Source organism: Strongyloides ratti (assembly GCF_001040885.1).
Source record: "Strongyloides ratti genome assembly S_ratti_ED321, chromosome : 1".
NCBI classification, from domain to species: Eukaryota; Metazoa; Nematoda; class Chromadorea; order Rhabditida; family Strongyloididae; genus Strongyloides; species Strongyloides ratti.
In genome coordinates this window covers 7,905,207-7,931,431 of record NC_037307.1, presented here as the reverse complement: position 1 = coordinate 7,931,431, position 26,225 = coordinate 7,905,207, and the positions used below count along the sequence as shown (strand labels likewise).

General features: G+C 22.3%; 11 protein-coding genes across 11 annotated transcripts; 3 read left to right on the top strand and 8 right to left on the bottom strand.

Moving 5' to 3' along the window:
• Window positions 1-89: 89 nt before the first annotated feature.
• Window positions 90-544, bottom strand: SRAE_1000245100 (Zona pellucida domain-containing protein; the record flags this gene model as incomplete). Its single annotated transcript, XM_024649528.1, has 2 exons — window positions 90-397; window positions 445-544. The coding sequence occupies 2 exons, from the start codon at window positions 542-544 to the stop codon at window positions 90-92; spliced, it is 408 nt and encodes a 135-aa protein (XP_024503397.1).
• A 963-nt stretch (window positions 545-1,507) lies between these two features.
• SRAE_1000245000 (Histidine phosphatase superfamily, clade-1-containing protein) lies at window positions 1,508-3,577 on the bottom strand (the record flags this gene model as incomplete). The annotated part of the gene is made up of 3 exons (XM_024649527.1): window positions 1,508-1,868; window positions 3,168-3,389; window positions 3,429-3,577. The coding sequence occupies 3 exons, from the start codon at window positions 3,575-3,577 to the stop codon at window positions 1,508-1,510; spliced, it is 732 nt and encodes a 243-aa protein (XP_024503396.1).
• A 382-nt stretch (window positions 3,578-3,959) lies between these two features.
• Window positions 3,960-5,237, bottom strand: SRAE_1000244900 (Guanine nucleotide-binding protein G(k) subunit alpha; the record flags this gene model as incomplete). The annotated part of the gene is made up of 6 exons (XM_024649526.1): window positions 3,960-4,147; window positions 4,188-4,341; window positions 4,378-4,507; window positions 4,548-4,982; window positions 5,025-5,067; window positions 5,120-5,237. The coding sequence occupies 6 exons, from the start codon at window positions 5,235-5,237 to the stop codon at window positions 3,960-3,962; spliced, it is 1,068 nt and encodes a 355-aa protein (XP_024503395.1).
• Window positions 5,238-5,261: 24 nt separating this feature from the next.
• On the bottom strand, window positions 5,262-8,744 carry SRAE_1000244800 (CUB domain and C-type lectin domain and C-type lectin-like domain and C-type lectin fold domain-containing protein; the record flags this gene model as incomplete). The annotated part of the gene is made up of 6 exons (XM_024649525.1): window positions 5,262-5,271; window positions 6,996-7,582; window positions 7,621-7,733; window positions 7,783-7,905; window positions 7,946-8,576; window positions 8,631-8,744. The coding sequence occupies 6 exons, from the start codon at window positions 8,742-8,744 to the stop codon at window positions 5,262-5,264; spliced, it is 1,578 nt and encodes a 525-aa protein (XP_024503394.1).
• A 285-nt stretch (window positions 8,745-9,029) lies between these two features.
• Window positions 9,030-9,952, bottom strand: SRAE_1000244700 (C-type lectin domain and C-type lectin-like domain and C-type lectin fold domain-containing protein; the record flags this gene model as incomplete). Its single annotated transcript, XM_024649524.1, has 4 exons — window positions 9,030-9,034; window positions 9,081-9,200; window positions 9,241-9,883; window positions 9,926-9,952. 4 exons carry the CDS (start codon window positions 9,950-9,952, stop codon window positions 9,030-9,032), a joined length of 795 nt encoding a protein of 264 aa, XP_024503393.1.
• Window positions 9,953-10,418: 466 nt separating this feature from the next.
• Window positions 10,419-11,409, bottom strand: SRAE_1000244600 (Protein-S-isoprenylcysteine O-methyltransferase; the record flags this gene model as incomplete). Its single annotated transcript, XM_024649523.1, has 4 exons — window positions 10,419-10,520; window positions 10,608-10,810; window positions 10,859-11,126; window positions 11,179-11,409. 4 exons carry the CDS (start codon window positions 11,407-11,409, stop codon window positions 10,419-10,421), a joined length of 804 nt encoding a protein of 267 aa, XP_024503392.1.
• Window positions 11,410-11,708: 299 nt separating this feature from the next.
• SRAE_1000244500 (Poly(U)-binding-splicing factor PUF60) lies at window positions 11,709-13,835 on the top strand (the record flags this gene model as incomplete). Its single annotated transcript, XM_024649522.1, has 4 exons — window positions 11,709-11,744; window positions 11,809-12,234; window positions 12,276-12,472; window positions 12,521-13,835. 4 exons carry the CDS (start codon window positions 11,709-11,711, stop codon window positions 13,833-13,835), a joined length of 1,974 nt encoding a protein of 657 aa, XP_024503391.1.
• A 508-nt stretch (window positions 13,836-14,343) lies between these two features.
• On the top strand, window positions 14,344-14,950 carry SRAE_1000244400 (Histidine triad nucleotide-binding protein 3; the record flags this gene model as incomplete). Its single annotated transcript, XM_024649521.1, has 2 exons — window positions 14,344-14,691; window positions 14,756-14,950. The coding sequence occupies 2 exons, from the start codon at window positions 14,344-14,346 to the stop codon at window positions 14,948-14,950; spliced, it is 543 nt and encodes a 180-aa protein (XP_024503390.1).
• Window positions 14,951-15,344: 394 nt separating this feature from the next.
• Window positions 15,345-18,307, bottom strand: SRAE_1000244300 (Ankyrin repeat and Glycoside hydrolase, catalytic domain and Beta-hexosaminidase, bacteial type, N-terminal domain and Ankyrin repeat-containing domain-containing protein; the record flags this gene model as incomplete). Its single annotated transcript, XM_024649520.1, has 3 exons — window positions 15,345-17,811; window positions 17,866-18,097; window positions 18,196-18,307. 3 exons carry the CDS (start codon window positions 18,305-18,307, stop codon window positions 15,345-15,347), a joined length of 2,811 nt encoding a protein of 936 aa, XP_024503389.1.
• A 4,356-nt stretch (window positions 18,308-22,663) lies between these two features.
• Window positions 22,664-23,414, top strand: SRAE_1000244200 (Hypothetical protein; the record flags this gene model as incomplete). Its single annotated transcript, XM_024649519.1, has 2 exons — window positions 22,664-22,847; window positions 22,957-23,414. 2 exons carry the CDS (start codon window positions 22,664-22,666, stop codon window positions 23,412-23,414), a joined length of 642 nt encoding a protein of 213 aa, XP_024503388.1.
• Window positions 23,415-24,685: 1,271 nt separating this feature from the next.
• SRAE_1000244100 (Leucine-rich repeat and Leucine-rich repeat, typical subtype-containing protein) lies at window positions 24,686-26,076 on the bottom strand (the record flags this gene model as incomplete). Its single annotated transcript, XM_024649517.1, has 5 exons — window positions 24,686-24,886; window positions 24,949-25,344; window positions 25,410-25,653; window positions 25,713-25,855; window positions 25,987-26,076. 5 exons carry the CDS (start codon window positions 26,074-26,076, stop codon window positions 24,686-24,688), a joined length of 1,074 nt encoding a protein of 357 aa, XP_024503387.1.
• Between the last annotated feature and the right edge of the window lie 149 nt (window positions 26,077-26,225).

Sequence of the window (26,225 nt, the reverse complement as noted above, 5' to 3'; positions counted from 1 at the left end):
TTTTTTTAACAGGAAAAAAAACTATTAATATTTAATCTACTAAATTTGCTTTTTAAAGCTTTATTTTTAATTGTCAACACTAATCAATTTTAACATGTAACATTTTGGCAAGTTCTAAATTTATCTTTTAATCTCATTTTTGTATCACATGATAAAGTTATTGTGTCATTTGAATTTCTAAATTTTACAGGAACGGGATTTCTAATATAACCAATATAATCATCCAAATATACAACATCATCAAATAAATCTTTTTCAACAGAACATCCATTTGTGTCAATTACCTTATATGATAATGTATCACTTGATGAAACATAACAATTTGATATATGTAAACAATATCCAATAATTGGTAAACAGGTTATTTTAAAAAATAATATACTTTCAAGAATGGCAGCTGATAAATTTATATACTAACTTTAGAAAATTAAAATAACAACTTACAAACAACTACTTCTCCATTAAGAGTGTCTTTTGAGACTGTTATTTTACAATTTGCAAATGAAGCTTTTACTTTACTAATAGTTGTAGGTGGTTTACCCATGCATGTATAAATAAAATAGATGAAAAAAAGTATAATTAATAAAATTTTCATAATTTTTCCAAGTACTTTTAAATACTTATAATAATTGAAACAAAATCAAATAGTTTTCCTTATATGATTAAGGTTATCAGGTCAGGGAAAATGTATCTCTAAATTATAATTAATAAATAATAATAATTGTATTATGAATTAAAAGTTATTTTTAAAAAAATACTATTACAATGATAATAAACTTATTTTTTTTTTGTAATAATCAAATATCAACTTAATATCACTTACTGTAACTTGTATAATTTTAAATTAATTATATTTAATTAATTGGAAAAATTATTTTTATATAAAAATCTACAAATTCTTTTAAAATATTTTGATAGCTATATTGAAGTACTAACGTAAAAATGCATTTTCATTTTATTTCAAATACACTACAAACATGTATATAAATTTACTCACAAGTTTTGTCAAGGCTATATTAAAAAGGCAATCTAAAATATCAAATTTCCCATTGATAGGATAGATGCATTAGTTATTAAAAAAAAATATAAATTAACTTTAAAATGTATTATATTTGAAATTATACAAAAAAAAAAAATTTTCACAAAGATATTATCTCTTTTTAATAATAATTAACTAACAATTTTTAATATACATAAACCTCATAAATAATATTTTGCGATTTAAAATTAACAAGTCATATTTTAACGAACAAACATCATACTTATTATTTGAAAATTATCATAAAAGCGACACATCTTTAGAAAAATATCATATAATTAACCTTGCCTAGAATACATAAAAATAAAATCTGATAAACAAATTCGTTACCTAAACTTTCATGAAACACAAAATTTGCATAAAAATACTACAAATATGTAAAATAATATTTTTACTAGGAAGTTATAAAATGTTAACATTACAAAATAAAAAAAAAATATTTAGTGGGAATAAATTAAATAAAATAATTTAGGAAAAAACTTTTGCCTTCTTGAAACCATTATGATCCATGGAAAGTTTTCTTTTTAAATTACGTTTATTTACTTCAAAATCCATGTGGCAGACGTTTTCTTTGTTCTCCACACAATATATGTCATTTGAGTAGTATTTTTCATCATTCATACTACTTATTTCGTTACTCTTTTGCGTTCCCTCCAATTTCATCATAGCATTTCCATCAACATTTAATGGAGGAATAATTATTCTATGTGAAAAACAACTCCAATGAAGGATAATCTCATGTTCAGTAAAAGAAGAAAAGTTGCAATCGAGGCATGAGTATTTCATAGATGTTGTTGCTGTTGAATTATCCATTTTTAGCATTAAAAATCTGGAAAAAAATAACAATTAAAAAGTAATGAGCAAGAAGGCGGCTTTTTTTTTTCTATGTTTTATGAACATCTAAAACGTAAAAGTGATTTATTTTACACCTGTTTTTTAAAAAAAGACTCAGTAAATGCTTTATATTTAAATGTTTTTTTTCTACATGTTCATGATTGCTTGTACCAATTATGAAAATGTTATGTCTTTGTTGAATAAGTAATGAGTTTTCCCAAACATAACATTTTTCCATCACAATTATGGGTTTAAAAAAGTTTTTATGAGATATTCTGACGTCATGTTATAAACAACAAAAATTAAAGTAATTTTGTCTTTGGCAATTTACATGAAAATCTTCATATAAAGCTAAAGTTATAAATACCACGCATAAATGTATATTGTGTGTGAACTTTTAAAACTTACTAATTTTAATTAGATAATGTTACTTAAATTTGTAGAAAAAATTGTTTCGTTATAAGATATGAAATGGTGCAAGTTAATGAAACAAAACACATTTAAAATTTTGACGCCAAAACATATAAGAAATTAAAAGTAAAAAGTGTCTTGTGGTAGATTTGTATTGTCCGGTCATATTGGAGATATAAATTTAATTCTATTTACAACAAATTCAACAGTTAAATTAAATTTTGCGTAGAAAATAGATAACAAGTACAAATTACTCATAATAAATATTAAGGATATTGTGTATCATTTAAATAAATTTAACTCATTTTTGGTATAACAAAATTAGTAGTACGATAAAAATAATTTCAGTTAGTGATAAGAAAATTAAAAAAATGCAAAACACTAATATAGAATAAATATATATGACTATATTATTAAAAATTATTATAAAAAAAAACCTTATGTAGCTGTAAAAAATATTATGTGATACTGTTTGTAACCACATTCCAATAAAATAATATAAAAAATTTTTAAAAATAAAAAATTTATTTCAAGTTTTATTATTCAAAAACATTAATGTTGAATATAATAACAGAAAAAAATAAATTATTTAATTTACCAAGGCCTAAGATTCGATTTATCACTAAGATGACTAGAATCACTAGAAGATGAACATTTAAATTTTTCAAGATTATCATCAATCTCATCCCAAATTGAGACAGTTGCCTGACCAACATATTTCCATTTATTATTTAATACCTCATGAATAGCTCCTATTGGAGCACCATGAGATACAAGCATAATTTGATCATTTTCTCCATTAAATTTAGTCAATAATTTTTTAAGTAATTCTCTAATTCTTGGGATACATGCTTCATCACCATATCCAGTTTCAGGAGGTAACTTTTTAAATATAGGATTATAATTTGTATCAACTTTTGAAAATTTTTCCTTTAATTTATCAACCTTCCAAAATGATGGAGGATCATTACATAGGTACAGAACCTCAACAAGACCTGGTTCCGGTTTGATTAAAATATCTTTTTTACCCAAAAGTATTGAGGCAGTTTCCATTGTTCGATCCATGGGAGATGCCAAAACATGATCAAGATGAATATTTTCAAATCTAAAAAAGAATTTAAAATAATTTTTTATTATAAATTACCTTTTCTGGAGCTCCACTGCCTGGATATTTCTTCCTCTGTCACTTAAAGGTGAGTTGTCATCTTGAAAACCAGGATATTTTTTACGCCATTTTGAATCTATGTTATCGATTCTTTCACAATGTCTAACAACATAAATTCTTCTAGGCATTTTATAATATTTAATATTTAAAAAATTTTAATAAAATAAACAATTTTTTTATCATTTTAAAAAGAAAACTTATGGAAGAATGTTTATTGAATAAAATTTGAAGTAGTATTAATTACTTAAGAATATTAAGTTACAATATTTATGTTAAAGTATTTAATTATATTATTTGGATTTCTAATAAAATCTAGTATTTTTCTTCATATAAATCATATCTATAAACATTTGAATTCCAAATAAATTAATTTATTCTAGAAAATGTTTATATTAAAAAGTTCCTAAAGGGAACAAAATATAATCTAAATAAAATATTTTATTTGTTACATAACTTCTTAAAATATTTATTTAATGAAAGTTAATTTATTATAACATTAAAATACTTAATTTAATACAAACCACACCCTTGTAAATTAGCTTGAATAATCATATCAATAACAGAATCTAAAATCATTTGTACTTGATTTGTATCAGTGGCACAGGTTTGATGCATGTATAATGTCTTATCAGGGTTAGCATTAAGTCCTTCAAAAGTATCTTCAATAAATTTTACTTGCTCCTCATAAGTATTACCACCTATAATTAAAATTTACCATTAAAATTAAAAGTAACAAACCTTTGTACTCTGGAAATGCAACTTTTATTGATGTTTTTTTAATTTTTTCTAAAAAAAGATCTTTTTTGTTGAGAAAAAGAATCATAGATGTATTAATAAACCATCGTGAATTGCAAATTGATTCAAATAATCTCATAGATTCCAGCATACGATTCTACAAATATTTTATTAAAAAAACATTTATACTCACAGTTGTTTCATCTTCAAACAAAACTTGATCATATTCACTAATTGCAGCAATAAATATTATAGCATTTACATCCTCAAAACAATGAATCCACTTTTTTCTTTCTGATCTTTGTCCACCAACATCAAATACTCTTAATTTATTCTATTAAAATGATCCCAATTTAAACATACCTAAAGTCAACATTTTTCATTTTAAATTTAACTTCTACAATTCCAGTTGTTTTAATTCTACTTAATAATATATCTTGTTCTGTTGGTTTATAATCTGATTGTGAGATTCTTTTAACATTATCTAAAAAATAATTTGCAGATTCAGGTAATTGATATTCATTTCCTCTACTATATGCTATCGTATTAACACCTTTATCTGCCCACAAACGTTGAATTGCATTTGATAAATCTTGCGTTATTGGTTCTGATTCTTCACCTCTTTTTATAGTATCAAGAACCATTCTTGCATCTGCTTCTCTTTCTGGATTTTCATAATTTATTTGTAATGTTCCCATTCCACGAATTATACAAGCAATCGCTTGAACAGTATTATTATATATTACACCCTTTTGTTTGGCTACCTCTTCCTCCGAAAATCCATGATCATGAAGGATTCTGGAAAAAAAAAAAATTTGTAGTTAAATTTAAATTATTTACCTCATTTGTTTAAGTACAGTACTTTTACCACATTCTCCAGCACCTATAATAAAATATAAATGTTACCAAATTAATAGATACAAAAAAATATTTACCAAGTAAAAGAAGCTTAACAATTTTTTGTTGATTTAAATGTCCTTGCATTAACTCTCTATCAATTGCTTTTGTTTTAGTTTGCATTTCCTTTTCTTTTGTACTTTGGCAAACTCCCATATTGAGAAAATATATAAAAATAATTTAAGAAATTCTAAAATTAAAAAAAAAAAACTCACTTTTAAAAGTTTATAAATAAATGTTTTTATATATAATTTATTTTTATATAATATATATTTATATATATAAATATTCGTAAAATTTTATAAAAGTAATTTTTTTATTATTTTAATTAAAAGTAATAAATTTATTATAACTTTTTATTATATTACTTATAAAAAGTTGAGTTGCCAAGCAACTCATAGTTAGGAAATTACGCAAATAATATTTTCAGGCATTTGAATGATAATTAAAATATTCATACAACATTTAAGTACTCTAACATTTATTTTATTACTATAGGAAAACTGTATTATATTACTAGAAATAATTTTCATTTTTTCCATTAATGTCATATTTCCTATATAACTACAAGAAAATGAATCAAAAGTTATTAATTACCTTTTAACATTATTTAACATATTATTTATGATAAAAGATCATATTTTAAAGTTACCTAGGTTACATATGTTTTTATATTATATGTAATTTTTTTTTCTCATCAAAGATTAAAAAAAATTATTAGAAATCATATGAGAAAAATAAAAAATCATTAAGGAAAAAAAAATTTTTTTTGTTATTATAAACTCTGTTAAGTATACTTTATCATTTATAAAAATATAAAAAAAAAAGATTTGTATATAAATATTTAATAGGAAATAATTAATACAAATTGGAAAGCGACTTTTTTTTTTTTATTAAATTAATATTTTATGAAAATGAAATTAGGATTAAATTTGTTTTTAATGAGATATTTTCATATTTAAAAATTAAATTTCTAGAACATTTATCTTTCAAAATACATATATTAGATAAATATATAATGATACAGTACTATTAAATGTGTTATACAAAAAAAAAGTAAGAGGTGAAAAAATTATTTCGATAAATTATATTGTATAAGTAACTTATTCATATATATATATATAATAATATATAATATTTTTAGTTTTGACATAATAAAAATAATAAAAAATATAGTTATATATATGTGAACTTTATTATATTAATATTTTTCATATTTTTTGATAAAATAGTTTAATTACTATTTTATATATTACAGTATATTATTTTTTTAGAATTTACACTTTTAAAACTTACTAGTTAATTATATATTTTGATTTTAATATAATAAAGTAAAATTAATTTTTATATAAATTTGTGAAATAAATAATTTGGAAAATATTTTGAAGAAAATATTACAAAAGTAAATTTTTAAGACAATATAAGTAGGAATTTTTTTTTGTTTAAAAAATTTTGTAAGATTTAGCAAATTAATATAAGAAGAATTAGAAAAAAATATATAAAAAAAATAATTTTCATATGTAATATAATGTCATATAATAAAATAATATAATATATCTATTTATTTTATTGAAAAATAAAAATTTATTATGAGACACTCTTATTATGTGTGTATATGATTTAATTTGTTCAATAAAATGTTCATTAATTACCTAGCAACATATGGAGAAAATTAAAGGTGTTAATGTAGAAAATTGACTGTAATTTGTGTTTTTATTAAAATTATTATTTATTGGCAGAGAAAATTAGTTTAAATTTATGTTACATATATATTAAATAAAATGATAATATAGATACCATAAATCACCGTCATTCCCTGGAGTACCAGAAGTATAAAAAACTAATGTCATATAATTTGATTTTGAAAGTTCCAAAACAATTTTACCATTATCATTTTTAGTTACACGTTTTAACATATTTAAAGACATTCCTTTACCATCATAAATTTCTAAACTTACCTCATCCTGTGATATATGAATTTTTTCTAATTGTAGTGCTACATTTTTTCCAAGTGGTGCTTCAATAAGATAGGTACAAAGTAAATTTGCCCCAAATGATTTGGGATAGCCTGGGGAGGTGATAATCTCTGAATTCTTAGTAAAAACATCTGATGGGCATTCATTAGAATTAGTTGTCTCAACATAAATTGATGTTGTTGGTAATGGAACAGGGGTTGTTAATAAATTTTTTATATATGTTGTAAAATATCCATTGAATCCACTATTTCTTGTAATATGGTTTGCATTAGAACGAAAATGTAGTACCATAAAATTATTATATTTTGTTGTTAAAATTAATCCAACAGCATTGGTATTATCAGAACCTGTTAATGATTTTATTATATTATTAAAATCATTTCCATCATAAGCATTTAATGAATCTCCCACATCTAAATTAAAGTCCATAATCTTAAATTGAATAAATGATCCTTTGGGTGCAATTAAATAGTAATAACAATCTATATTATTACCATAAAATGATGGATAACCAGGGGAGTTTATCTAAATAAAAAAATTAATAATATTATTTATGGACTTACATAACCATTATTTTGATACATTGGACTAGTTGGACATTTATTTGATGGAGATAATGTTGTAGCAAGTGGATTTACAGTTGTTGTTCCTCCATTATAATTATAAACTTCATCTTCTAAAATTTATAAATATTATAAATTCTTAAAAAAAATATATATATATACCTGTCATTTTACAAATATATGGAAGCATATTTGTTATACGAGTATTTTCCCAGAATCCAAATGACTCGTCATCTTGTATAAGAAGAATTTCAACACCATCACCAAAAACTTTATTTGGAAAGTCTAAAAAAATTTATGTTTATATTTATAAAAAAAATATTACCTTTTTTATAATTATTAAAATCAAAACTTGATCCATCTAACCATACAGAATTAGAATCAATATATTGTAATCCAATCCATGCTGAATTTTTATTTGTCTTTGCCTGAAGAAAATTAAGTACCTCAACATTTTCTGTTAATGAATGAATTGAAATCAAATTACCACCATCATTTTTACAGTTTATTGCTGCATTGTCAAATGTATCAGGGTCATTAACAATCTTATAACAATTATTATTTTCATTTGAAATATAATAATAATTTAAGGGACATTTTTGAGTGTTAATTTTAGCTGCCATTCTACATAATGTTGTTGCATTGGTATTGGCAGCTGATGATGAAATCCATAATCCATTAAAATTTCGTTGCTCATGGTGAATTAACAATTTAACTGCATTTCCAATGTAAACTTGAGGTAATCCATTTTGAAAATTATTATAATCATAAGGGGTACCATCAACCCATGTACAGATATTTTTATTATCACATGTAAGACCAATCCATACAGAATCTGTTATTAAATCTGTTATAAAATTATTAGTCATAACATTATGAATTACAGGAAGTTCCCCATTATCCTTTGCACATATCTCTTTTGCATCAGATAAGGAAATTGTAGAAATTGGATAATACTTAAAAATAAGTTAATATTATTTTTAAAAAAAAGAAGTAATTTTTAAAAATACCTTATAACACCAATTATCATAATATGTATATCCTGCAATACATTGGTTGTCATTAGTTTTAACAATATATATTAAATTAAATATAAAATAAAAAGATATAATTAGATACTTCATTATTAAAAATTATTCAAGAATGATTCTTTTATTTAAATCTAAATTTTTTTTTTCATAACATTAATTTGCAAATAAGATTGTTTTATAATTCGACATTAAAATTCTTATCAATCCACCTAAAATATAATACTTTATCAATTTTTTAACTTTTGATATTAGAAAATTGATAATTGATATTTTTAAATGAGAAGGAAATTGTTGAATGATGTCATAATCTATGATTTTATTAAAAATGATATATATCTTATTAAGTTAAAAAGAAAATATCTTTTAATATATTTATAATTAAACTAAAATTGATTATAAAAAAACTTTTTATAAAAAAAAATATCTTACTTTTAAATCTGCAAACGGATGGATATTTACTTGAGGAATCGATAGATACCCATTTAGAAAAATCATCGCCTTCTTTTGTTAACAATACTATAGATTTTCCTTCATTATCTGTTGAAGAATCTTAAAAAATTTAATTAAACATTCCTAAAGTTTTACTAACCATTTTTAAAATTATTCCATTCAGTTAATGGATTTCCATCAACCCATTGTAATGTTCCATTTATGTATGTTAACCCAATCCAAATACCATCTTTATTATCAAAATCATTAGAAAGATTTAACACATACATATTCTCTTCACTTGTATTAATAGAAACTAAAGTACTATTTTTATTTTTACAATTTTCATTTGCCTCATTGAATGTCATTGATTCTGATACATAATAATAACAATCATTATTTTCTTCATTTCTTGAATAATCCTTTGGACATTCAAATATTTGATCAGTAGTAGATTGTTGTTGACAGATGACAAATTTTTTTGTAACATTTTCACATTTCTCAGGTATCCATTCACCATATTGTTGTGATGATGAATCAACTATAACATAATAACAACCGCCCACATTAGAATAAGCAGTATCATTGATAAAATTTTTATAATCACCCAAAATATGCCCATCATCCCAAAAACATGATGTTTCATTTGTACATTTTAACCCTAACCAAAAAGTTTCAAGTGTATCGTTAAGTAATTTAAAAATCACCCGTTCCTCACTATTACTTTCTATAGTAGGTAAATAGGCTTTATCATTTTTACAAAGACTTGCTGCTTCATCTCTAGAACTTTCTTTTTCATACAACTATACATAAATAATAAAAAAAATTATTTAAAAAAAATTTACTTTATAACATCTTTGATCTTCTTTCATAGTATAATCCTTATTAGAACATCCAGTATCTTCAAAACTTTTAATACTAATATTTTTATCAGAATAACCCAATAAAAAAAATGAATAAAAAAATGATAATATCAATAGCAACCATAAATTTTTCATCTTTAAAAATAATTTTATTTTGTTTTCTATATTATATATATATATAAACTTAGAAATGTATTATAATGATAACAAATTTAAAGAAATAAACTTTTTGTTAAGGTTAAATTGATAAAGAATTAACTTTTGTATAAATAAGGATTTAATATTTTATTTACTTGTCATCTCACGATACTAATATAACTTAAGATATTTTTATTAAGTGCAAAAGTTTTATAATAATATGTACATAAATTTTAAAAGTAATCAAAGATCAATAATTGACTTCTTTCATTTTTTTAAAGTGTTTTTTAGTTTGTTTTTTTTAACTAAAAATTTACTTAACAATATATTTTTATTGTTAACATTGATATCCTTTAACAAATGGTATACCAGATGGTACATTAGATTGATATTGACGATATTGTTCTCTAAAAAATTCAATCAAAAGTCTTTCTTCACACTCAATTCTTTCTGCAAAAAAGTTCCATGTAACATAAGTATATATTATTAAAGATACTGGATTACATAAAATAATTTGTGTTCCTACAGAATAAAAAAACCATCCTAAATATGCTGGATGGCGTACAAATGAGTAAACACCATGTGTCACAAGTCTATGGTGAGGTAATTTTGTATTTGCAACTTGATGTGTAAAACTAATAGCTGCCTGGATAATTGCTGTTTTTCTAATAATTTCACCAAAAATAACTAATACCAATCCAATAATAGAAATCCATCTTACTTTTATATCTATAAATAATAAATATTTATTATAAAAATTATAAAAAAAAAATTTACAGGAAAAAAAATATATTTCTAGACAAAATTCTATCCAACTAAATATTATGGCACACCAATAGGCTATTGAATGATCCAAAAGAAAACTGGAACCATTTATTGATCGAGGATTACTCATACCCATAAAAATAAATTCAGAAATATGGAAAAAAATTAAGATATTTAGATAAATTAAAAATATTTCTACATTTATATTGTTAATATTTTTTAACAATAAAATTAAAGCATTTCCTTGTAATGTACCCAATAATCCTCCTTGAAATGAATACTGTAATTATTAATAATTATTATAAAAAATATTTATATTTTTTAAAACTTACAATTAAATGTTTTAATTCTTTTGGTAAATAACATAATATTATTAATATTATTACATTTATTAATAATTTATTTATTGTATCAAATGGACCAACAATAATAGAATAAATAAATGTAAGGATATAATAATAAAATCCTAAACTAACATTTTCATCAAGAAATAAATTTCTAAGATAAAAATTTCTTAGAATAAATATTGGTAAAAATGGTTGTATCCTTCTTGCTATTAACATTTTAATTATTATAATTATATTTACATTCAATTATTTTAAGTACAAATTAATTTATAATAAGAAATATTTTGTAGTAAACTTATTACTATACACATATAACTTTTTAAAGAATTATATAGGTTAATTTATCAAAGATACACTATACCAAATATTTAGACTATTAGTAAACAAACTTTAATATTTTGCAATTGATTATTGGACAGATACAAAAAGCGCTTCTGTTCGAGTTTACCATAATATCTATATATTTTTTTAATTATCTTCAGAGGAAACTTTCAATTGCTGGGTTTAGCTGGAAAATGTTTGCAGCTACATTTAAACCTCAAACAGGACCTGTAAGTTTATTATTAATAATTGATGAAATATTAAATTTTTTTTTTTTCACTAATAAATTTTAAGGTATTTGTCGGTTCTGGTGCCAAAAAAGAAGGAGAAATTTTAGGTTTAGGATTACCAAAATTAGGAAGTAGGCAACAAAGTGATTTAGAATTAATGAAAAGGTTTGCCAAGGATGCTTCTGTAAAACATTTTCTTCAACAACAAAATGTTGCTCATCAACAAAATCAACAAAAAGTTCAGATGTATGCACAAGCATTGAGTCTTATGGCTCGTGTTTATATAGGATCTATAAGTTTTGAAGTACGTGAGGAACAAATAAAAGAAACTTTTTCCGCTTTCGGTCCTATTAAATCTATTAATATGTCTTGGGATGCTATTACAGGTCATCATAAAGGCTTTGCTTTCTTGGAATTTGAAGTACCAGAAGCTGCTATTTTAGCTCAGGAAACTATGAATGGAAGAATTATGGGAGGAAGAAATTTAAAGGTAATATTAAATAATATAATTTTTTAAATATATATTTTTAGGTTGGTAAACCATCAAATATTCCACAGGCACAACCAATTATTGAAAATGTAACGACGGAAGCTAAAAAGTATCATAGAGTTTATGTTGCTTCTGTTCATCCAGATCTTTCAGAAACTGATTTAATGGGAGTATTCGAGCCATTTGGAACAATTATAAAATGTCAACTTGCTAAACAACTTGGAGGAAAAGGACACCGGTATGTTTTTAATTTTAAAATTATTTTATTTTATTTTTTTTTTTTTAGTGGATTTGGGTATTTGGAATACACAACAGCAAATGCTGCTGCTGAAGCTATAAGTGCATTAAATAATTTTGATCTCGGAGGTATGACGTTGCGAGTTGGTAAATGTATAACTCCACCAGATGCTCTTACGTATGTTATTCCATCATCTCAATCTAATCTACCTTCAGCTGCTGCTATGGCTGCGGCTTCAGTTACAGCCTCAATTAAACAAAAAGAAGTTAAAAAAACTGCTAGTCCAAATGAGAATTCACCAGCTGCCATCAGTAATAAACCTTTTTTTGAAAAATCTCAATCACCATTTACTTCCCCAAATGAATGTTCTAATGATGGTATTTCTACAACAAATAAACCTCGTAAACGTAGAGGATTTGGAGCACAAGTTTCTATTGTACCTCCTCCTGCTGTAATTGCAAATCCATTGGCTATTTCACAATCAACCACTTTTGCATCAATGGCTTTAGAAGAAAAAAGTATGGTTGAACAGAATGGTGGAAGTCAAAATAATGATTGTATGGTAAATAATATAAAATTACCCGAGTTACCAAAACCAGGAGAGATTGCTACTTGGACACCAGTTAGTTCAAGTAATTTTACTTCATGTAATTTAGATAATAACACTAATAAAAAAGAAGATGAAGAAATGTTAAGTATACAACATCATAATGATTCTCACTCAACAGCTTTAGTAGCTTGTGATAATTCTATTAAAAATAGCACAAATGACATAGAGTATAGCAAAAGTAATAATAGTGAAGAGGAAGAGAAACATAAATCAAAACGTTCTAGACGTGGAAAAAGTAGTAAAAAACATAAAGAAAATGATCATGAAACTAAAAATCACAAAAAGAATCATATAAGTACAAATTCTATTGAGGCAATAAAAAAGTCAGATGCTGTTAATGACCAAATTAACCAAGTTAAGTTAAATAATGAGGAAGTATCTTTGGCTCATCAAGAGAAATGTGAAATAAAGGGTAATGAAGCTAGATATTTATTAATGAACAAATTAATGAAAAAAATAAAAAGTTCAGTTGTTGTACTTCGAAATATGGTAACTCTTCCAGAAGTGGATGACTTATTAGAGCATGAAATTAAAGAAGAATGTTCCAAATATGGAGAAATTAAAGATATATGTTTATTTAATGAACCTGAAACAATAAATGTTCGTGTTTTTATTCTTTTTAGAAGTCCAGAGGAAGCGGAATGTGCTAAGAATGCTTTGGATAAAAGATTTTTTGCCTGTAAAAAAATTTCAGCATCAATTTATGACCAAATTCTCTTTGAATCTGGAGACTATATGGGAGTGTGTACATAATTTGTATCTTTATAATATTGTGTATTATTTTGTTTTTATTATTTTAATTGTTTGTTATTTAGACATTATTTAAATGTAGCTTCTCTTACATAAAAAAAATCAATACTTGCAAGACCTTTTGAAATTTGACTTGGAAAAATATTTAAGCCGGGCCGCTATCGCTTGTGACATCTACTGAACATATTAGTCATTATTTTTTTTTTTACTTACATTATAAATAGCATATTAAAATCCTCTAATGAATAAATTATCAAATACTAGTAGTTAAATTAAACTACTATTACACATGATATATTTTTTTTTCTATTAAAAATGAAAAAAAAAAAACTTTGTTACTATATTTTAAAATATACATTGTCCTTGGAAAATAGAATTTATAAACAGACTATATAATAAATGAGTGTATTGGTATTTTTATATCAATTAATATATTAATATTTAGTATAATATTTACGCTATATTTTAATTTCTTTAATGTTATTGTATTATTGGTCATTTATTTTTAGACATGGATACTAACAAAGAATGTATTTTTTGTGATCTTCTTCAAACAAAAAAAGAAGTTATTTTGAGGGAAAATGATGATTTGGCTATAATAAAAGATATTAAACCACATGCAAAACATCATTATTTGGTATTATCAAAAAGACATATTGGTAAAATTGGCGATGTCAGTCCTTCTGACATTGATTTAATCAAACAAATGGAATCTATTGGAAGAGAATTTCTTCGTTTAGCATTAAAATCTAAGGGTGAAGCAGATATTGTTGAAGATATGTTAAGAATTGGGTTTCATCAATGGCCGTTACTATCAGTTAAACATTTACATATGCATATTCTCTATCCAATTAGTAGTGTAAGAAATATTTTTTATACATACTATTTTGTATTATTTTTTTTTTAATTTTATTATTTTTTAGATGAATATAGCGACAAAACATGTCTTATATAAACCTGGACGTTTTTTTAAACCTGTAACTGAAGTTTTGTTAGAAATGCAGAATGAATTATTAAAAAGTGATAATACAAGTCCTGCTGCTAAAGAAATGAAAGCACAACATAAAGCTAGTGTAAACCCTGATGAGCTTGCTGAAGCTATTACGGGAAAAGATTAAATTATAAAAGTAATGTATTAATTTCAATATGAAATTTAATACTATATTCTGTAATTGTTTTTAATACTGATAATTTGTAATTTATATTGTAGTTTTAATGTTTAACTATTGTTTATAACAATTTTTCTTACATTATTTCTATTGTATAAATAAATTGACTGAATAAAAAATATCAAATTAAAATTTTTAGTTTATTAAAATGAATAATATTTATCGTAAATTTATTTTATATATTATTTTATATAAATAATAATATATGGTATAAATTTATATAAATAATATTTTATTTATAATATTTTAACAAAATTAATATAATAGAAAAAATATATTATATCAAAGAATAAAACTAATAAAAATAAAATTAATAAATATTATTGTATCTTTGGTTATTAATTTACAAAACCATATTACTATAATTTTGTAAACTTGGTGGTAAAAGTGCTTTAAATAAATTGTCAAAAATTTTAAGTGCATTTGGAAGAGTACTTGCCATATTTCTAGATAACCATGTATGTTGAAATCTTGTTCGAATATCAAGAAGAGCATTAGCCATATCAGTACGAATATTTGCTGGTAATTGACCAACACTTAAATATGTATTTCCACGTAATGATTCAGAATTTCCATACATGCAAAGTGATTGCCCAAGTCTTGATAATAAAGTCATTAATTCAGTTATCAATTGAATTTCTGCTAATACTAAGGCAAGTTCAAAGTTATAAGGCAAATGTTTACGGGCATCATTTAAAGCTTTCATCGATTTTCTTAATTCAATTCTAGCTTTTTTAAAAACCAATGGTGTTAAACGATCTAATTTTATATTATCTGGATTTAATAAAATTTCAACAAATATTGAAATAACATTTTTTGGTTGTTTTGGTGAGTTATAATTTGTTGAAGATAATTTATGTTGACCAAGGGAAAATTTTGTTATTTCATGTTCAACTTTTCCTAAAGTCATTGATTGTTCAAATAAAACAGTTAATCCACCATCTAATAATATATGTTCTGCCGTTATTCTTGGCATAAAAAATAAAAATTTCCTAAAATCAATATTTTTATTCCATGAAATACCTGTTGTTGCAATTTCAGGTATATAAGATAATGATGGTGGCATTATCTCAACACCAGTTGACAAATCACATATAATATTTCCCAAAATATATGTTTTATATGCTAATTTCTCTGCCAAAATAATTTTTTTTCCTATTGTTTCTGGACTAGATGTTAAAAAACCTACATCAGAAACTGTATGTCTTAGAATTACATTAACTCTAGCTGATAATTTTGATTCTAATTCAAAAGGATACCTAGCATCAAGACATAAAATAGTATATGGTGGTAAATTATTGATTTGATGAATATTATTTTCTGTCAATTCAATTGTCAAAAAAATTTTTTTAATTCTTTTTTGAATTGTATTCATTAATTGTGGATTTGAAAGTAAAATTGAGGTAATATTTTCACCAAAATGAACAGATTTACATAAAGGAAAATCATTCATAAAATTTTCAATAAATCCTCTAGCATCTTCAATTTCAATATAATTTGTTTGAAAATCAAGTGAAGGTATTAAGGTGATAAATAATTCCTCACAAACTTGAGTCATATGAAAAAGGTCTCGATTTGTATAGGGTAATTGGTATGTATCTGTTGTTCTAGATTCAAAGTTAACAAAAAGATAATTAACTTTACAATATGATAATCTAGTTGCCATTTGTAAAACAGTTTCTGTATTAAGAATTCTACAACCAGAAAAATCTTGAAAAACAGCTCTTATTTCCATATCAGGATAATCACGAATTGTCAAGCATGGTATTTGTCCAGCTGGAATTGCAAATGTATAGTTATTGTCAGAATTTCCACTGTTGTAAGAATTATTTACAGATAAATTTGAGTCACTTTGAGGAATAAAACTTGTATTTGTAAATGATACTCCTTTATTAGATAATTGTCTTTCATCACTATAATCTATAGAATGATTTTTTTGACTAAACATATATGCATTTCCACGATGGAGACGAAGTATCTGAGCTAATGTTGAAAATCCATATTTTATTCCAGAATATTCACTAGCATATACTTCAATTCCTGATTTTGTTATAGAAAGTGAATAAGAACCACTACCTTTTCCAAGATCATACAATCCACAAATGACACGTCCTTCTAATGGAGAATCTGGAACTTCATGACCTCGATATTCAATTTCTAAATTAATAGAAGACAAGACAGAAGATACAGTTTGAATACATTGCATAAGACGTCTAGGGTTCCCTTCTGATGTACTTAAAAAGTAAACTTTTAATCGATTATCTTTTGGAAATTGAATAGTACTTGCACTTTTGTCAATTTCTAAAAATTGTGGTTGTGGCCATAATAAATCTGTCCATGCTTCTAATTTATTATTAACTTGATTATTATTTGCCTTATCCATAAAATCTGTTCCAATATCTGATGTTATAATAGATGCTGTTTCTAGATCTGCCGAAACGATACTTTCTGTTCTACGTAATTGTTGTGCTACATCATTCATAGACATTAACGAAACAATAGAACTATAATTTTTTGTAGTTGCCAAGTCAAAAGGTGAAATATTATTATTATCTTTAATATGAACATCTGCTCCATAGTCAATTAAAATTCTAACAATTTTATCGTCATTTCTTTTGACGGCATCATGTAATGGTGTTTCACCCTTATTATTTGTGGCATTAACATTAGCCTGACTATCACAAAAAGCCTTTATTATTTCTTCATTTCCAAAACTGGCAGCCCAATGTAATGGGGTATTTCTTGTTAAGTCAGAATCATATGAATTTACTGGAACACCAGAAGCAATTAATCGACATACTTTACCAGCACTAAAAATTATAATATGTATACATTTAATGAACATTTTTTATATTATTATTTACTTTGATGTTGCAGCAGCTTGTAAAATTTCCTGAATGAATGCATTTTTAATATCCTCATTCTCAGCACATTGATATGGAGTTTTATTTTCATCATTTTGTATGCAAGGAGATGCTCCAACTGAGAGAAGAGTCCTTACAGCATCAACATTATTTAAAACAACAGCATTATGTAATAAACTTCCTATTTCATTATGAATACCATCTAATATTGAAAGATAATTTTGTTGTTTAACTTAAATATAAAAAAAAAAAAATAAATTATTAAATTTTCAATTATTTTTAATATATTATTATTTATTATATATACATATATGCTTTTTAAATACTTACCTAGTTGATTGAGAATACTTTTTAAAACATCGATTCTACCCTCATTAATACATGTCAATAGCATTTCAGATGCTTTCTCAATAGATTCATTTTGAAAATTACTTGAAGACATTTAAAATTAATAAATATTACTTAAACAAAAGCCACGTTATAAATAAAAATATAATTTTTTTTTTTTTTGTAATAATATAATATTTTGGAGTAGGCAAATGTACAACGTTGCACCCAATGAAAATGTATTGCTGGCAATTGTGGAATGATGTTTGCTGTATGTGAGGTTAGCATATAATAGATTTACCATATTAAACAAATAATGCTATTGTAAATTTTTAATTTAAAAATGAATATAACCAAATTATCAATTATATTGAGAAAAAAAATAAAGTATAATTATTAATTTTCAAAGAAAAAAAATATATTTTAAAAAGAAAAAAAAAAACTAATAATACAAATATAGTTATTTTCTCATCATTTAAAAAAAAAAAGAAAATAGTTTATAAAAGAATCATTGGCGGAAGTTATTATCGTTAAGTACGATAGAAATAAGTATTTGAAATTGTATGAATTTAATAACAATATACTATAAATGAAGTGATATAAATTATACTTTTTTTTTATTTAAATGTTTCTTTTGTTATTTATTTATAAATTTTTGTTCACTAAAATATTATTAATATATAAAAATTTTTCCACCATTAAATTATTATAAAAATACATATATATATATCGTAATTTTCAAGCTCATTTATCAGGTTTTATGAAAGGTTTATACCATCTTAATAGCATGAGAAAATTTTGTTCATTTTTCTCGGCATTTTAATTTATATAAAGAATAAAAATAAAATTTTTAAGTATATCTATAAATCAAAATAAAAAGTATGCTATAGTTAGATTTATTTAAATGACATGGTTAAAAAAAAAATTTTTTTTTTCTTTTCTTATTTATTAAAATATATACTATTTTTAGTTTTAATTTATTTTGATTATCATTTGACATGAAATAAAAGTATTTGCTATAAAGTATGACAAAGTGAATAAGGTGGGATTACTTTGGTAGATATAATTAGCAAAATAATTTTCACTATTCCATATTAATACTCCTTTAAATATTATGGTATAAATTTATATTTAATATATTTAATGACACTTATTTGTATATTTAATTACTTACTAATATTTTATGATATTTTTATAAAAATTTCTATTTAAAAATGGTTTAGTAATTTTTTTTTTTTAAAAAAAATGGATAATAGTAATAACAATTATTTAACTTATACTAACTCTAGCTATTTTTTTTTAAATGATAACTTTATTTAAATAGGACTCTTGGTTAATCTTGTTTATTGGCTATTACAATAAGTCATTGATATTTATGAATTTTTATTTTTAAATGAATTGTTAAAATGATGTTTGAAATATTAAAAATGATATTATATAAGAAGTAGGATAAAAAAAAATTATTTTTTCTTTATATTTTATTAATTTTTATTTTTTATTACCTATCTTAGCGTAGATAAAACACTAAGAATTTTTAAGTATAGATAGATATAAAACTTTTTTTTTTTTTACAATCTGTAAATATACACTTTAAACGTGCTAACAGAACATTTTTATTTTGTTTAAAATGTAATTGTTTTAACATTACAATGTTAAATATTACAAAAGGTTAATTTTAAGGATAAACTGTAATCTTTCTTTTTTTTTTGATAAATATTTATTTCAATGTTCATTTTTTTGTTAGTAATAGAAATGTAATGAAACATGAAGAAGTTCATTAATAGGTTAGTAGCTAGCTACATTTTATTTTATTTTTGGTCTCATAAATTTGAAAAATGCAATTTTTGTTGTCAAATTAACAATTTGTTTCATTTTCAATTTCCTTCCATGCCTTTTTTTTTCATCTTCTTTATATAACATTTCCTAATAAATTTTTATTTTTACTGCATTTTTCTCTCTTTATTTTTATTTTATTTTTTTTTCTTTCATTTTTGCAAAAACATTTTTCTTAGATTAATTTAAAAATATTATATAAATACTTTGTTAATAATTTCATAAATTAAATAAAAATTATTATTAGTATTATTAAAATCTCATTTACAAACTATTACTAATCAGAAATACCAATACATCAGTCATTTACAAGATTTATTCTGCCAGAACAAGATATTTTATTTGATGAATGAACCACAAAATAACTGATCTGGTGGTGATTGTTAAAGTGCTTATTATTATTAAATTAAGCTAAACCTATTAAATAATCTTTAAGTATCTTTATTATTTTTATCAATATTATATATGTTTATATTATATTATATATATACATTATTATTATTCTTATAATATTATTATATCTATCAATTAATATAATTTTTTATCAAAATTATATAAGAAAATATTTTTTTTAAGTTTTTTTTTTACAGAAGTTAAAGGAAATTTCTTTTATTGTTTTAATTCATACTTAATCTTTAACTTAAAATATAAAATAAATAATATAATACATTTGATAATGTATTAAGCTATACATATTAAGAAAGATATTTTTATGGTTGAGGAGTATCTTCAACTATTACTTATTGTTATTCAATTGTTATTATTAGGAAAAATTTTAAGTGACCTGTTACCAGAGACTTTTTTTTTACCATAATTTTATTTTATATACCTCTTATTTAATTATTTTAAAAAAAAATAAAAAATATATTTCAATTTCCTCTTTCTAAGTATTTATGATATGGTATTATAACCTGTTTATCTGTATTTTTCACTTTAATTAATATAATTATGATTATATTTAGTTAAGTTGTTTATAAAACAAAAAAAATATTTATAGAAAAGTTTTTTTTTTTTATAATATTATTATTAAGATAAATTTTATTATTCATTTGGTTCCAATCACAATTATTTCCACAATAAAATATATTAAACATTCTTTCATTTTATACATTAATCATCTATAACACATTTTAATAGTGAACCAATGCCTAAAAGAAAATATTCTAAGTGTTTTGATTTAAATACATTACAAATTTTCTTTGGCCATCATAAGTATTTTAAAAAAAATATATATATATATATATGTTATTTATACTATGTATTGTTTTGAAATAAACCAGCCTCCTAATAATTAATATTAACATATCTGGCTCTCATTTCTTTACTCTTGATCTTACTCAGTCTTTTCATATTATTTATATATAAATACATATATCTAATATATGATAGGTGTATATAATTTAATAAACAAGCGCGTGCCATATAATAAACGGACACGCTTACTTTTAAGATTGATAACATTATCATTATTATTAATTTTATACCTTATAATACTTATATGGTTATTATTAAAAAATTTTTTTTATTACAAATTTATATTACTAAATAATTAATCATACACCATTCCAATCAATCATCTCATATTTCACTCAATTCTTATCATTTATATTTCACCTATCTAATAAAATAAAAAGATAATTTATTTACTTTTCAAACTTTAAAAACATAATTTTATGCTTCTTATATTTTAAAATACAAAATTTGACTCTATCATTGTTCTTCAAAAATTTTAACAATAGTTCTTATCTATTCACGCTATTTTAATCTATACATTGAGAATTATATTATATAGTTAGATATTATAATTTACAATTTTTACCTTACTATACAAAAATCTTATATAAAATTAAAAATAATTTTAATATAAAATATTGAATTAATATATAATAATAATAATAATAATAATATATTTTTTTTATATTATTAATGTATAAAAATCATTAATAATCTTTTAATATACAATTTTAATATACCATTATATATTTAAATATATTTTGATAAATCACATTTCTTTCATTATCAATACCATTTCCATCATATTTTTTAACAACTTTATCCCATGTATTAAGAAAAATAACTATTTTTAACTATCAAAAAAATCTATTATTATCATTATTCTAGGCATACTTTCCAAAACCAATTTCTTTTTATATCATCCCTATAACAAAAAGTGAAGCTTTTTAAACATAACGACATGTATAATAATAGACATTTCTTATAATAACTTCTTTCATATTCTCATATCATTCATTTTTAATTAACTTTAGACCTTTAAATTTTTCATCCATAAGCAGTCTAAATAAAGTTATACTTTTCTATGTAAATGTTGGAAGAATAATAAGGTCTACAGAGAATTTTCAAAACTGCTTTTTCTAATTTGGATGATATAATAAGTAGTAAGAATTATTAAATTTTGAGTTTATTATTATATTTCATAACATTATTATCAAAATTTTAGTATAAAAAAAAAAGAAACATTATTTTTAGTATATATCTTAGAAAATAAATGAATTTTCTTTTATGAATTATTATATTATTTTTTGAAATTGTTTTATCTTTCCTTTTTTTTTTATTTCTTTATTTTAAAAAGAATATATATATTTTTATTAATCATTTTTTTTATTCTTTTTATTTTAGAATGTTTATATTATCTTTACTATTATTTCATTTTATTCAATTAATTATTGTTAGGAGTGCAGTTTTCAGAAATGATGAAAATAGTTATCTCCAACGAAGGGATAATTTTGATAAAGATTTTAAAGGGTATCAAATGGGTCATTTTAATACAAGAGACATTCCAAAAATTAATGTTCCTATATCACGTATGTTTAAAAAAAAAAAGAAAAAAAAACATATTATATATAACTAATTACTCATTTGTATTATATTTCATCATTTATTTTATATTTTTTTTTTTTTTTTTGCTTTTAGGTGAAGTAATATTTCGATCGAGAGAGAAATGTTTTCAGAAATGTTTAGTACCCTGTGGTGAGGTAACAGCATCATTATCATTTGACGATGATGAAGGTGAATTTCCACAAGATATATTATTTAAATGCCTTCGTCTTAAACCTCCCGAAAAAAGTGGATTCCGTCATCTTATTTCTACATCACCGCCACTAATAGCGGCAGCTGTACTTTTGACCGCTATTATTTTAATGTTATTAATCTGTATAATATGTTCAATTGTCGGGTCATGTAAAAGGAGAAGGAGACTTGAAAGAAACAGATTGCCAACTTTTAATACTGAAAATATTGAACCAATGGAAAGTATTGAACCTAGTAGATATATAAAGGTATCAGCAGATAGAAATGGTTTAATAAAAATTGACGAAACAGAAGATACTGATTTTGGACAATGTAAAAAGGTTACCAGCAGTGAATGTTAAATGATTTATTAGTAGAAAAAACAAAAAGAAACAAACTATCTTTTCTAGAAAAACATTTTTTATTACATAATAATTTTTATGAAAGCATATTAATATTAGAATAGATTGGCATATCATATAACAAATACTAATCAAAACCATTATATATATATAAACATATATATATATATATATATATATATATTTCCAGAAAAAAAAAGAACAAGTTAGAAGATAATATAAAACAAAACTACAACTAAAAAAAAAATGAAAAGGAAGTCGGAATTAAAAATGTATAGAGCTTTAATAAAGCAGTATCAAGTAATATATTTAAAAAAAATCATTTCTCTCATATCATATATCAGAATCTCTGATTGACAAAATTTTTATGTACATATTTATAAAGTATTTTTTAATAATTCTATTTTATATTCTAACTCTTAAAATTTTAAAATATGTCATTTTGTTGATTGACTATTAAATGATAAGTTAAATAAAAAAATTTTAATATATACAATTATCTTTAATATTTTCTTGAATTATTTAATATATAATTGTTAAATTTCACACTATTATATATTAATTTTTGTTTATAAAATATATTATTGAAATATTTCATATGATAATGATTAGTGATTTTTATTTTATTTTATCTTTTAACATAGTTAAAAGTTAATAAAAGAATGTTTATATATTTTGTTGTTATATTTCAGGACTCTAATAAACATCTTACTTGAATATTATTTTATGATTATTCAATATATATATGTATATATATATATATAAAACTATTATTTTTATTATAGTTGAGTAAGTATATTGAATGTTACATTATATTGGGGGTGATTAAAAGTTGTAAAAAGATACAATGTTTACCTTTAACAGGAAATGGCCATTTATATATAAACAAATAATACTTTAAGATATTCTTTTATTATATCTTTGTATCAATATTAATATTTTGAAAATGGGTATGAAATCATATTACAAAGAAATTAATTGAGAAAGTTCATTTATTAATGTTAAATTACTTTTTTTATTTGTATTTATTTGTAATTGAGGAAGTTAAGTATTTGTTATAAGTTTAAATATAATATAAATCAATGTTAGAGAAAGTAAAAACAAACATCAAAAATCTTTTTATATTTTCAACTTTAAAGTACATTTATATAATATCTCATGGAAATCAAAACATTTATTATTATATGAATATATAATATATATATATGTATATATAAATTTATTGATATATATTATATATACTAATGGTTAAACTATTTAAAAATATAAAACTATAATAAAACAAATGAAATAATAATAGTAAGAATAGAAACAATATTGTAAATAAAAGTATTAACTTTTTTATCACCGGCATTCATAGTATTTAGCGGAATAGAACAATCTAATTGATGTAAAGGAACCTCAACTATTCTTGCACCTGTCAATGTTTGTGGTGATGCTTTATAACATATAAGAAGATTTTTTTCACGTATCTTAAAATAAAAAAAATTATTATATAATATAAATATTAAAAAAAAATTAATTAAAAACATACAGTATTTGTGGTTCTAATCCATTTGATGTACTCAGAACTATGACAATCACAATGAAAATTACACCGTAATATAACACTTTTTTCAGGAAGATTATCTGCAAAATTGGTAAAATTTTTATCCAATCCAACAAAACTATTTCTACTTAAGTCTAATGTTTCAATTTTTTGGAGGCATGTTGTATTCATACTAACAGTTTCAAGTAAATTTTGCCTTAAATTTATCATTTTTATTGATGGAAATGGACATGGTAAATTGTATGGTATTGAGGATAAAAAATTGTAACTGAGATCAATATATTTTAAATTTATTAAATTAGCCTTCCTAAACATTTCCATCATTATTGAAAATTGTCCTGTATGATTGTATCGGAAGATGAAAGCTTTCCGTAGGTATAGCTATAAAAAAAAAGAAAGAATAATAATATATTAATTATATAATTATTTATAATATCTAATCATACCTCTTCTAATTTTGGTGTAAATGTAAAAAAATCTAAATCATTTTTTTTTAAAACAATTTCATTGTTACTTAAATCTAATACTTTTAAATTTGGCATTCCTTTAAGTGCACCAGTTCCAAGTTCCATAATATAATTAGCAGAAATATTAAGGTGTGTCAATTGATAATGAATTGTATCCCCAAATAATGAATTATTAGGTAATTGTTGAAAATTATTTCCATGAAATGTTACTTTACTTATTTTTCTAAAAAAATTTTTTTTTTTATTTTAAATTTATGTATAAAAAAAAGGTATATAACATACGATTTATACAAATTAACTTGATGAAATAAATTTGTATGAACAAATTGTGCATTGATACATGATATAGAAGATTCATCTTCTTTACATTGGCACGCAGCATAATCTCCCAGTTGTCCTTTGCAGATATATAATGAATTAGGATCCTATAAATAAATATTATAAATTTATATATGTTTATATTTAAAATATACTGTAATTATAAGAAAATTTTTATATTAATTACTTTATTTATGTGAATATATAGATAATTATTTATTATAAATTGTAAACTTACTTGTTCATAAATTCTAGGTTTGTTACCTTCAATTATATTGATAAATATATATAAAATATTATAGAATAGTAGTAATAAATGTTTGTCCATTTTAGTTGTTAAAATAAGACATATTTGAAAATGATTGTATAATATTCTTATAAAAATTTGATAGAAAAAAAAAGAAAGAATAACAAAAAGTTAAATGTTATTTAACTTTTTATATAAAAAAAAATGTATTTGATATTAAAAATATGTTT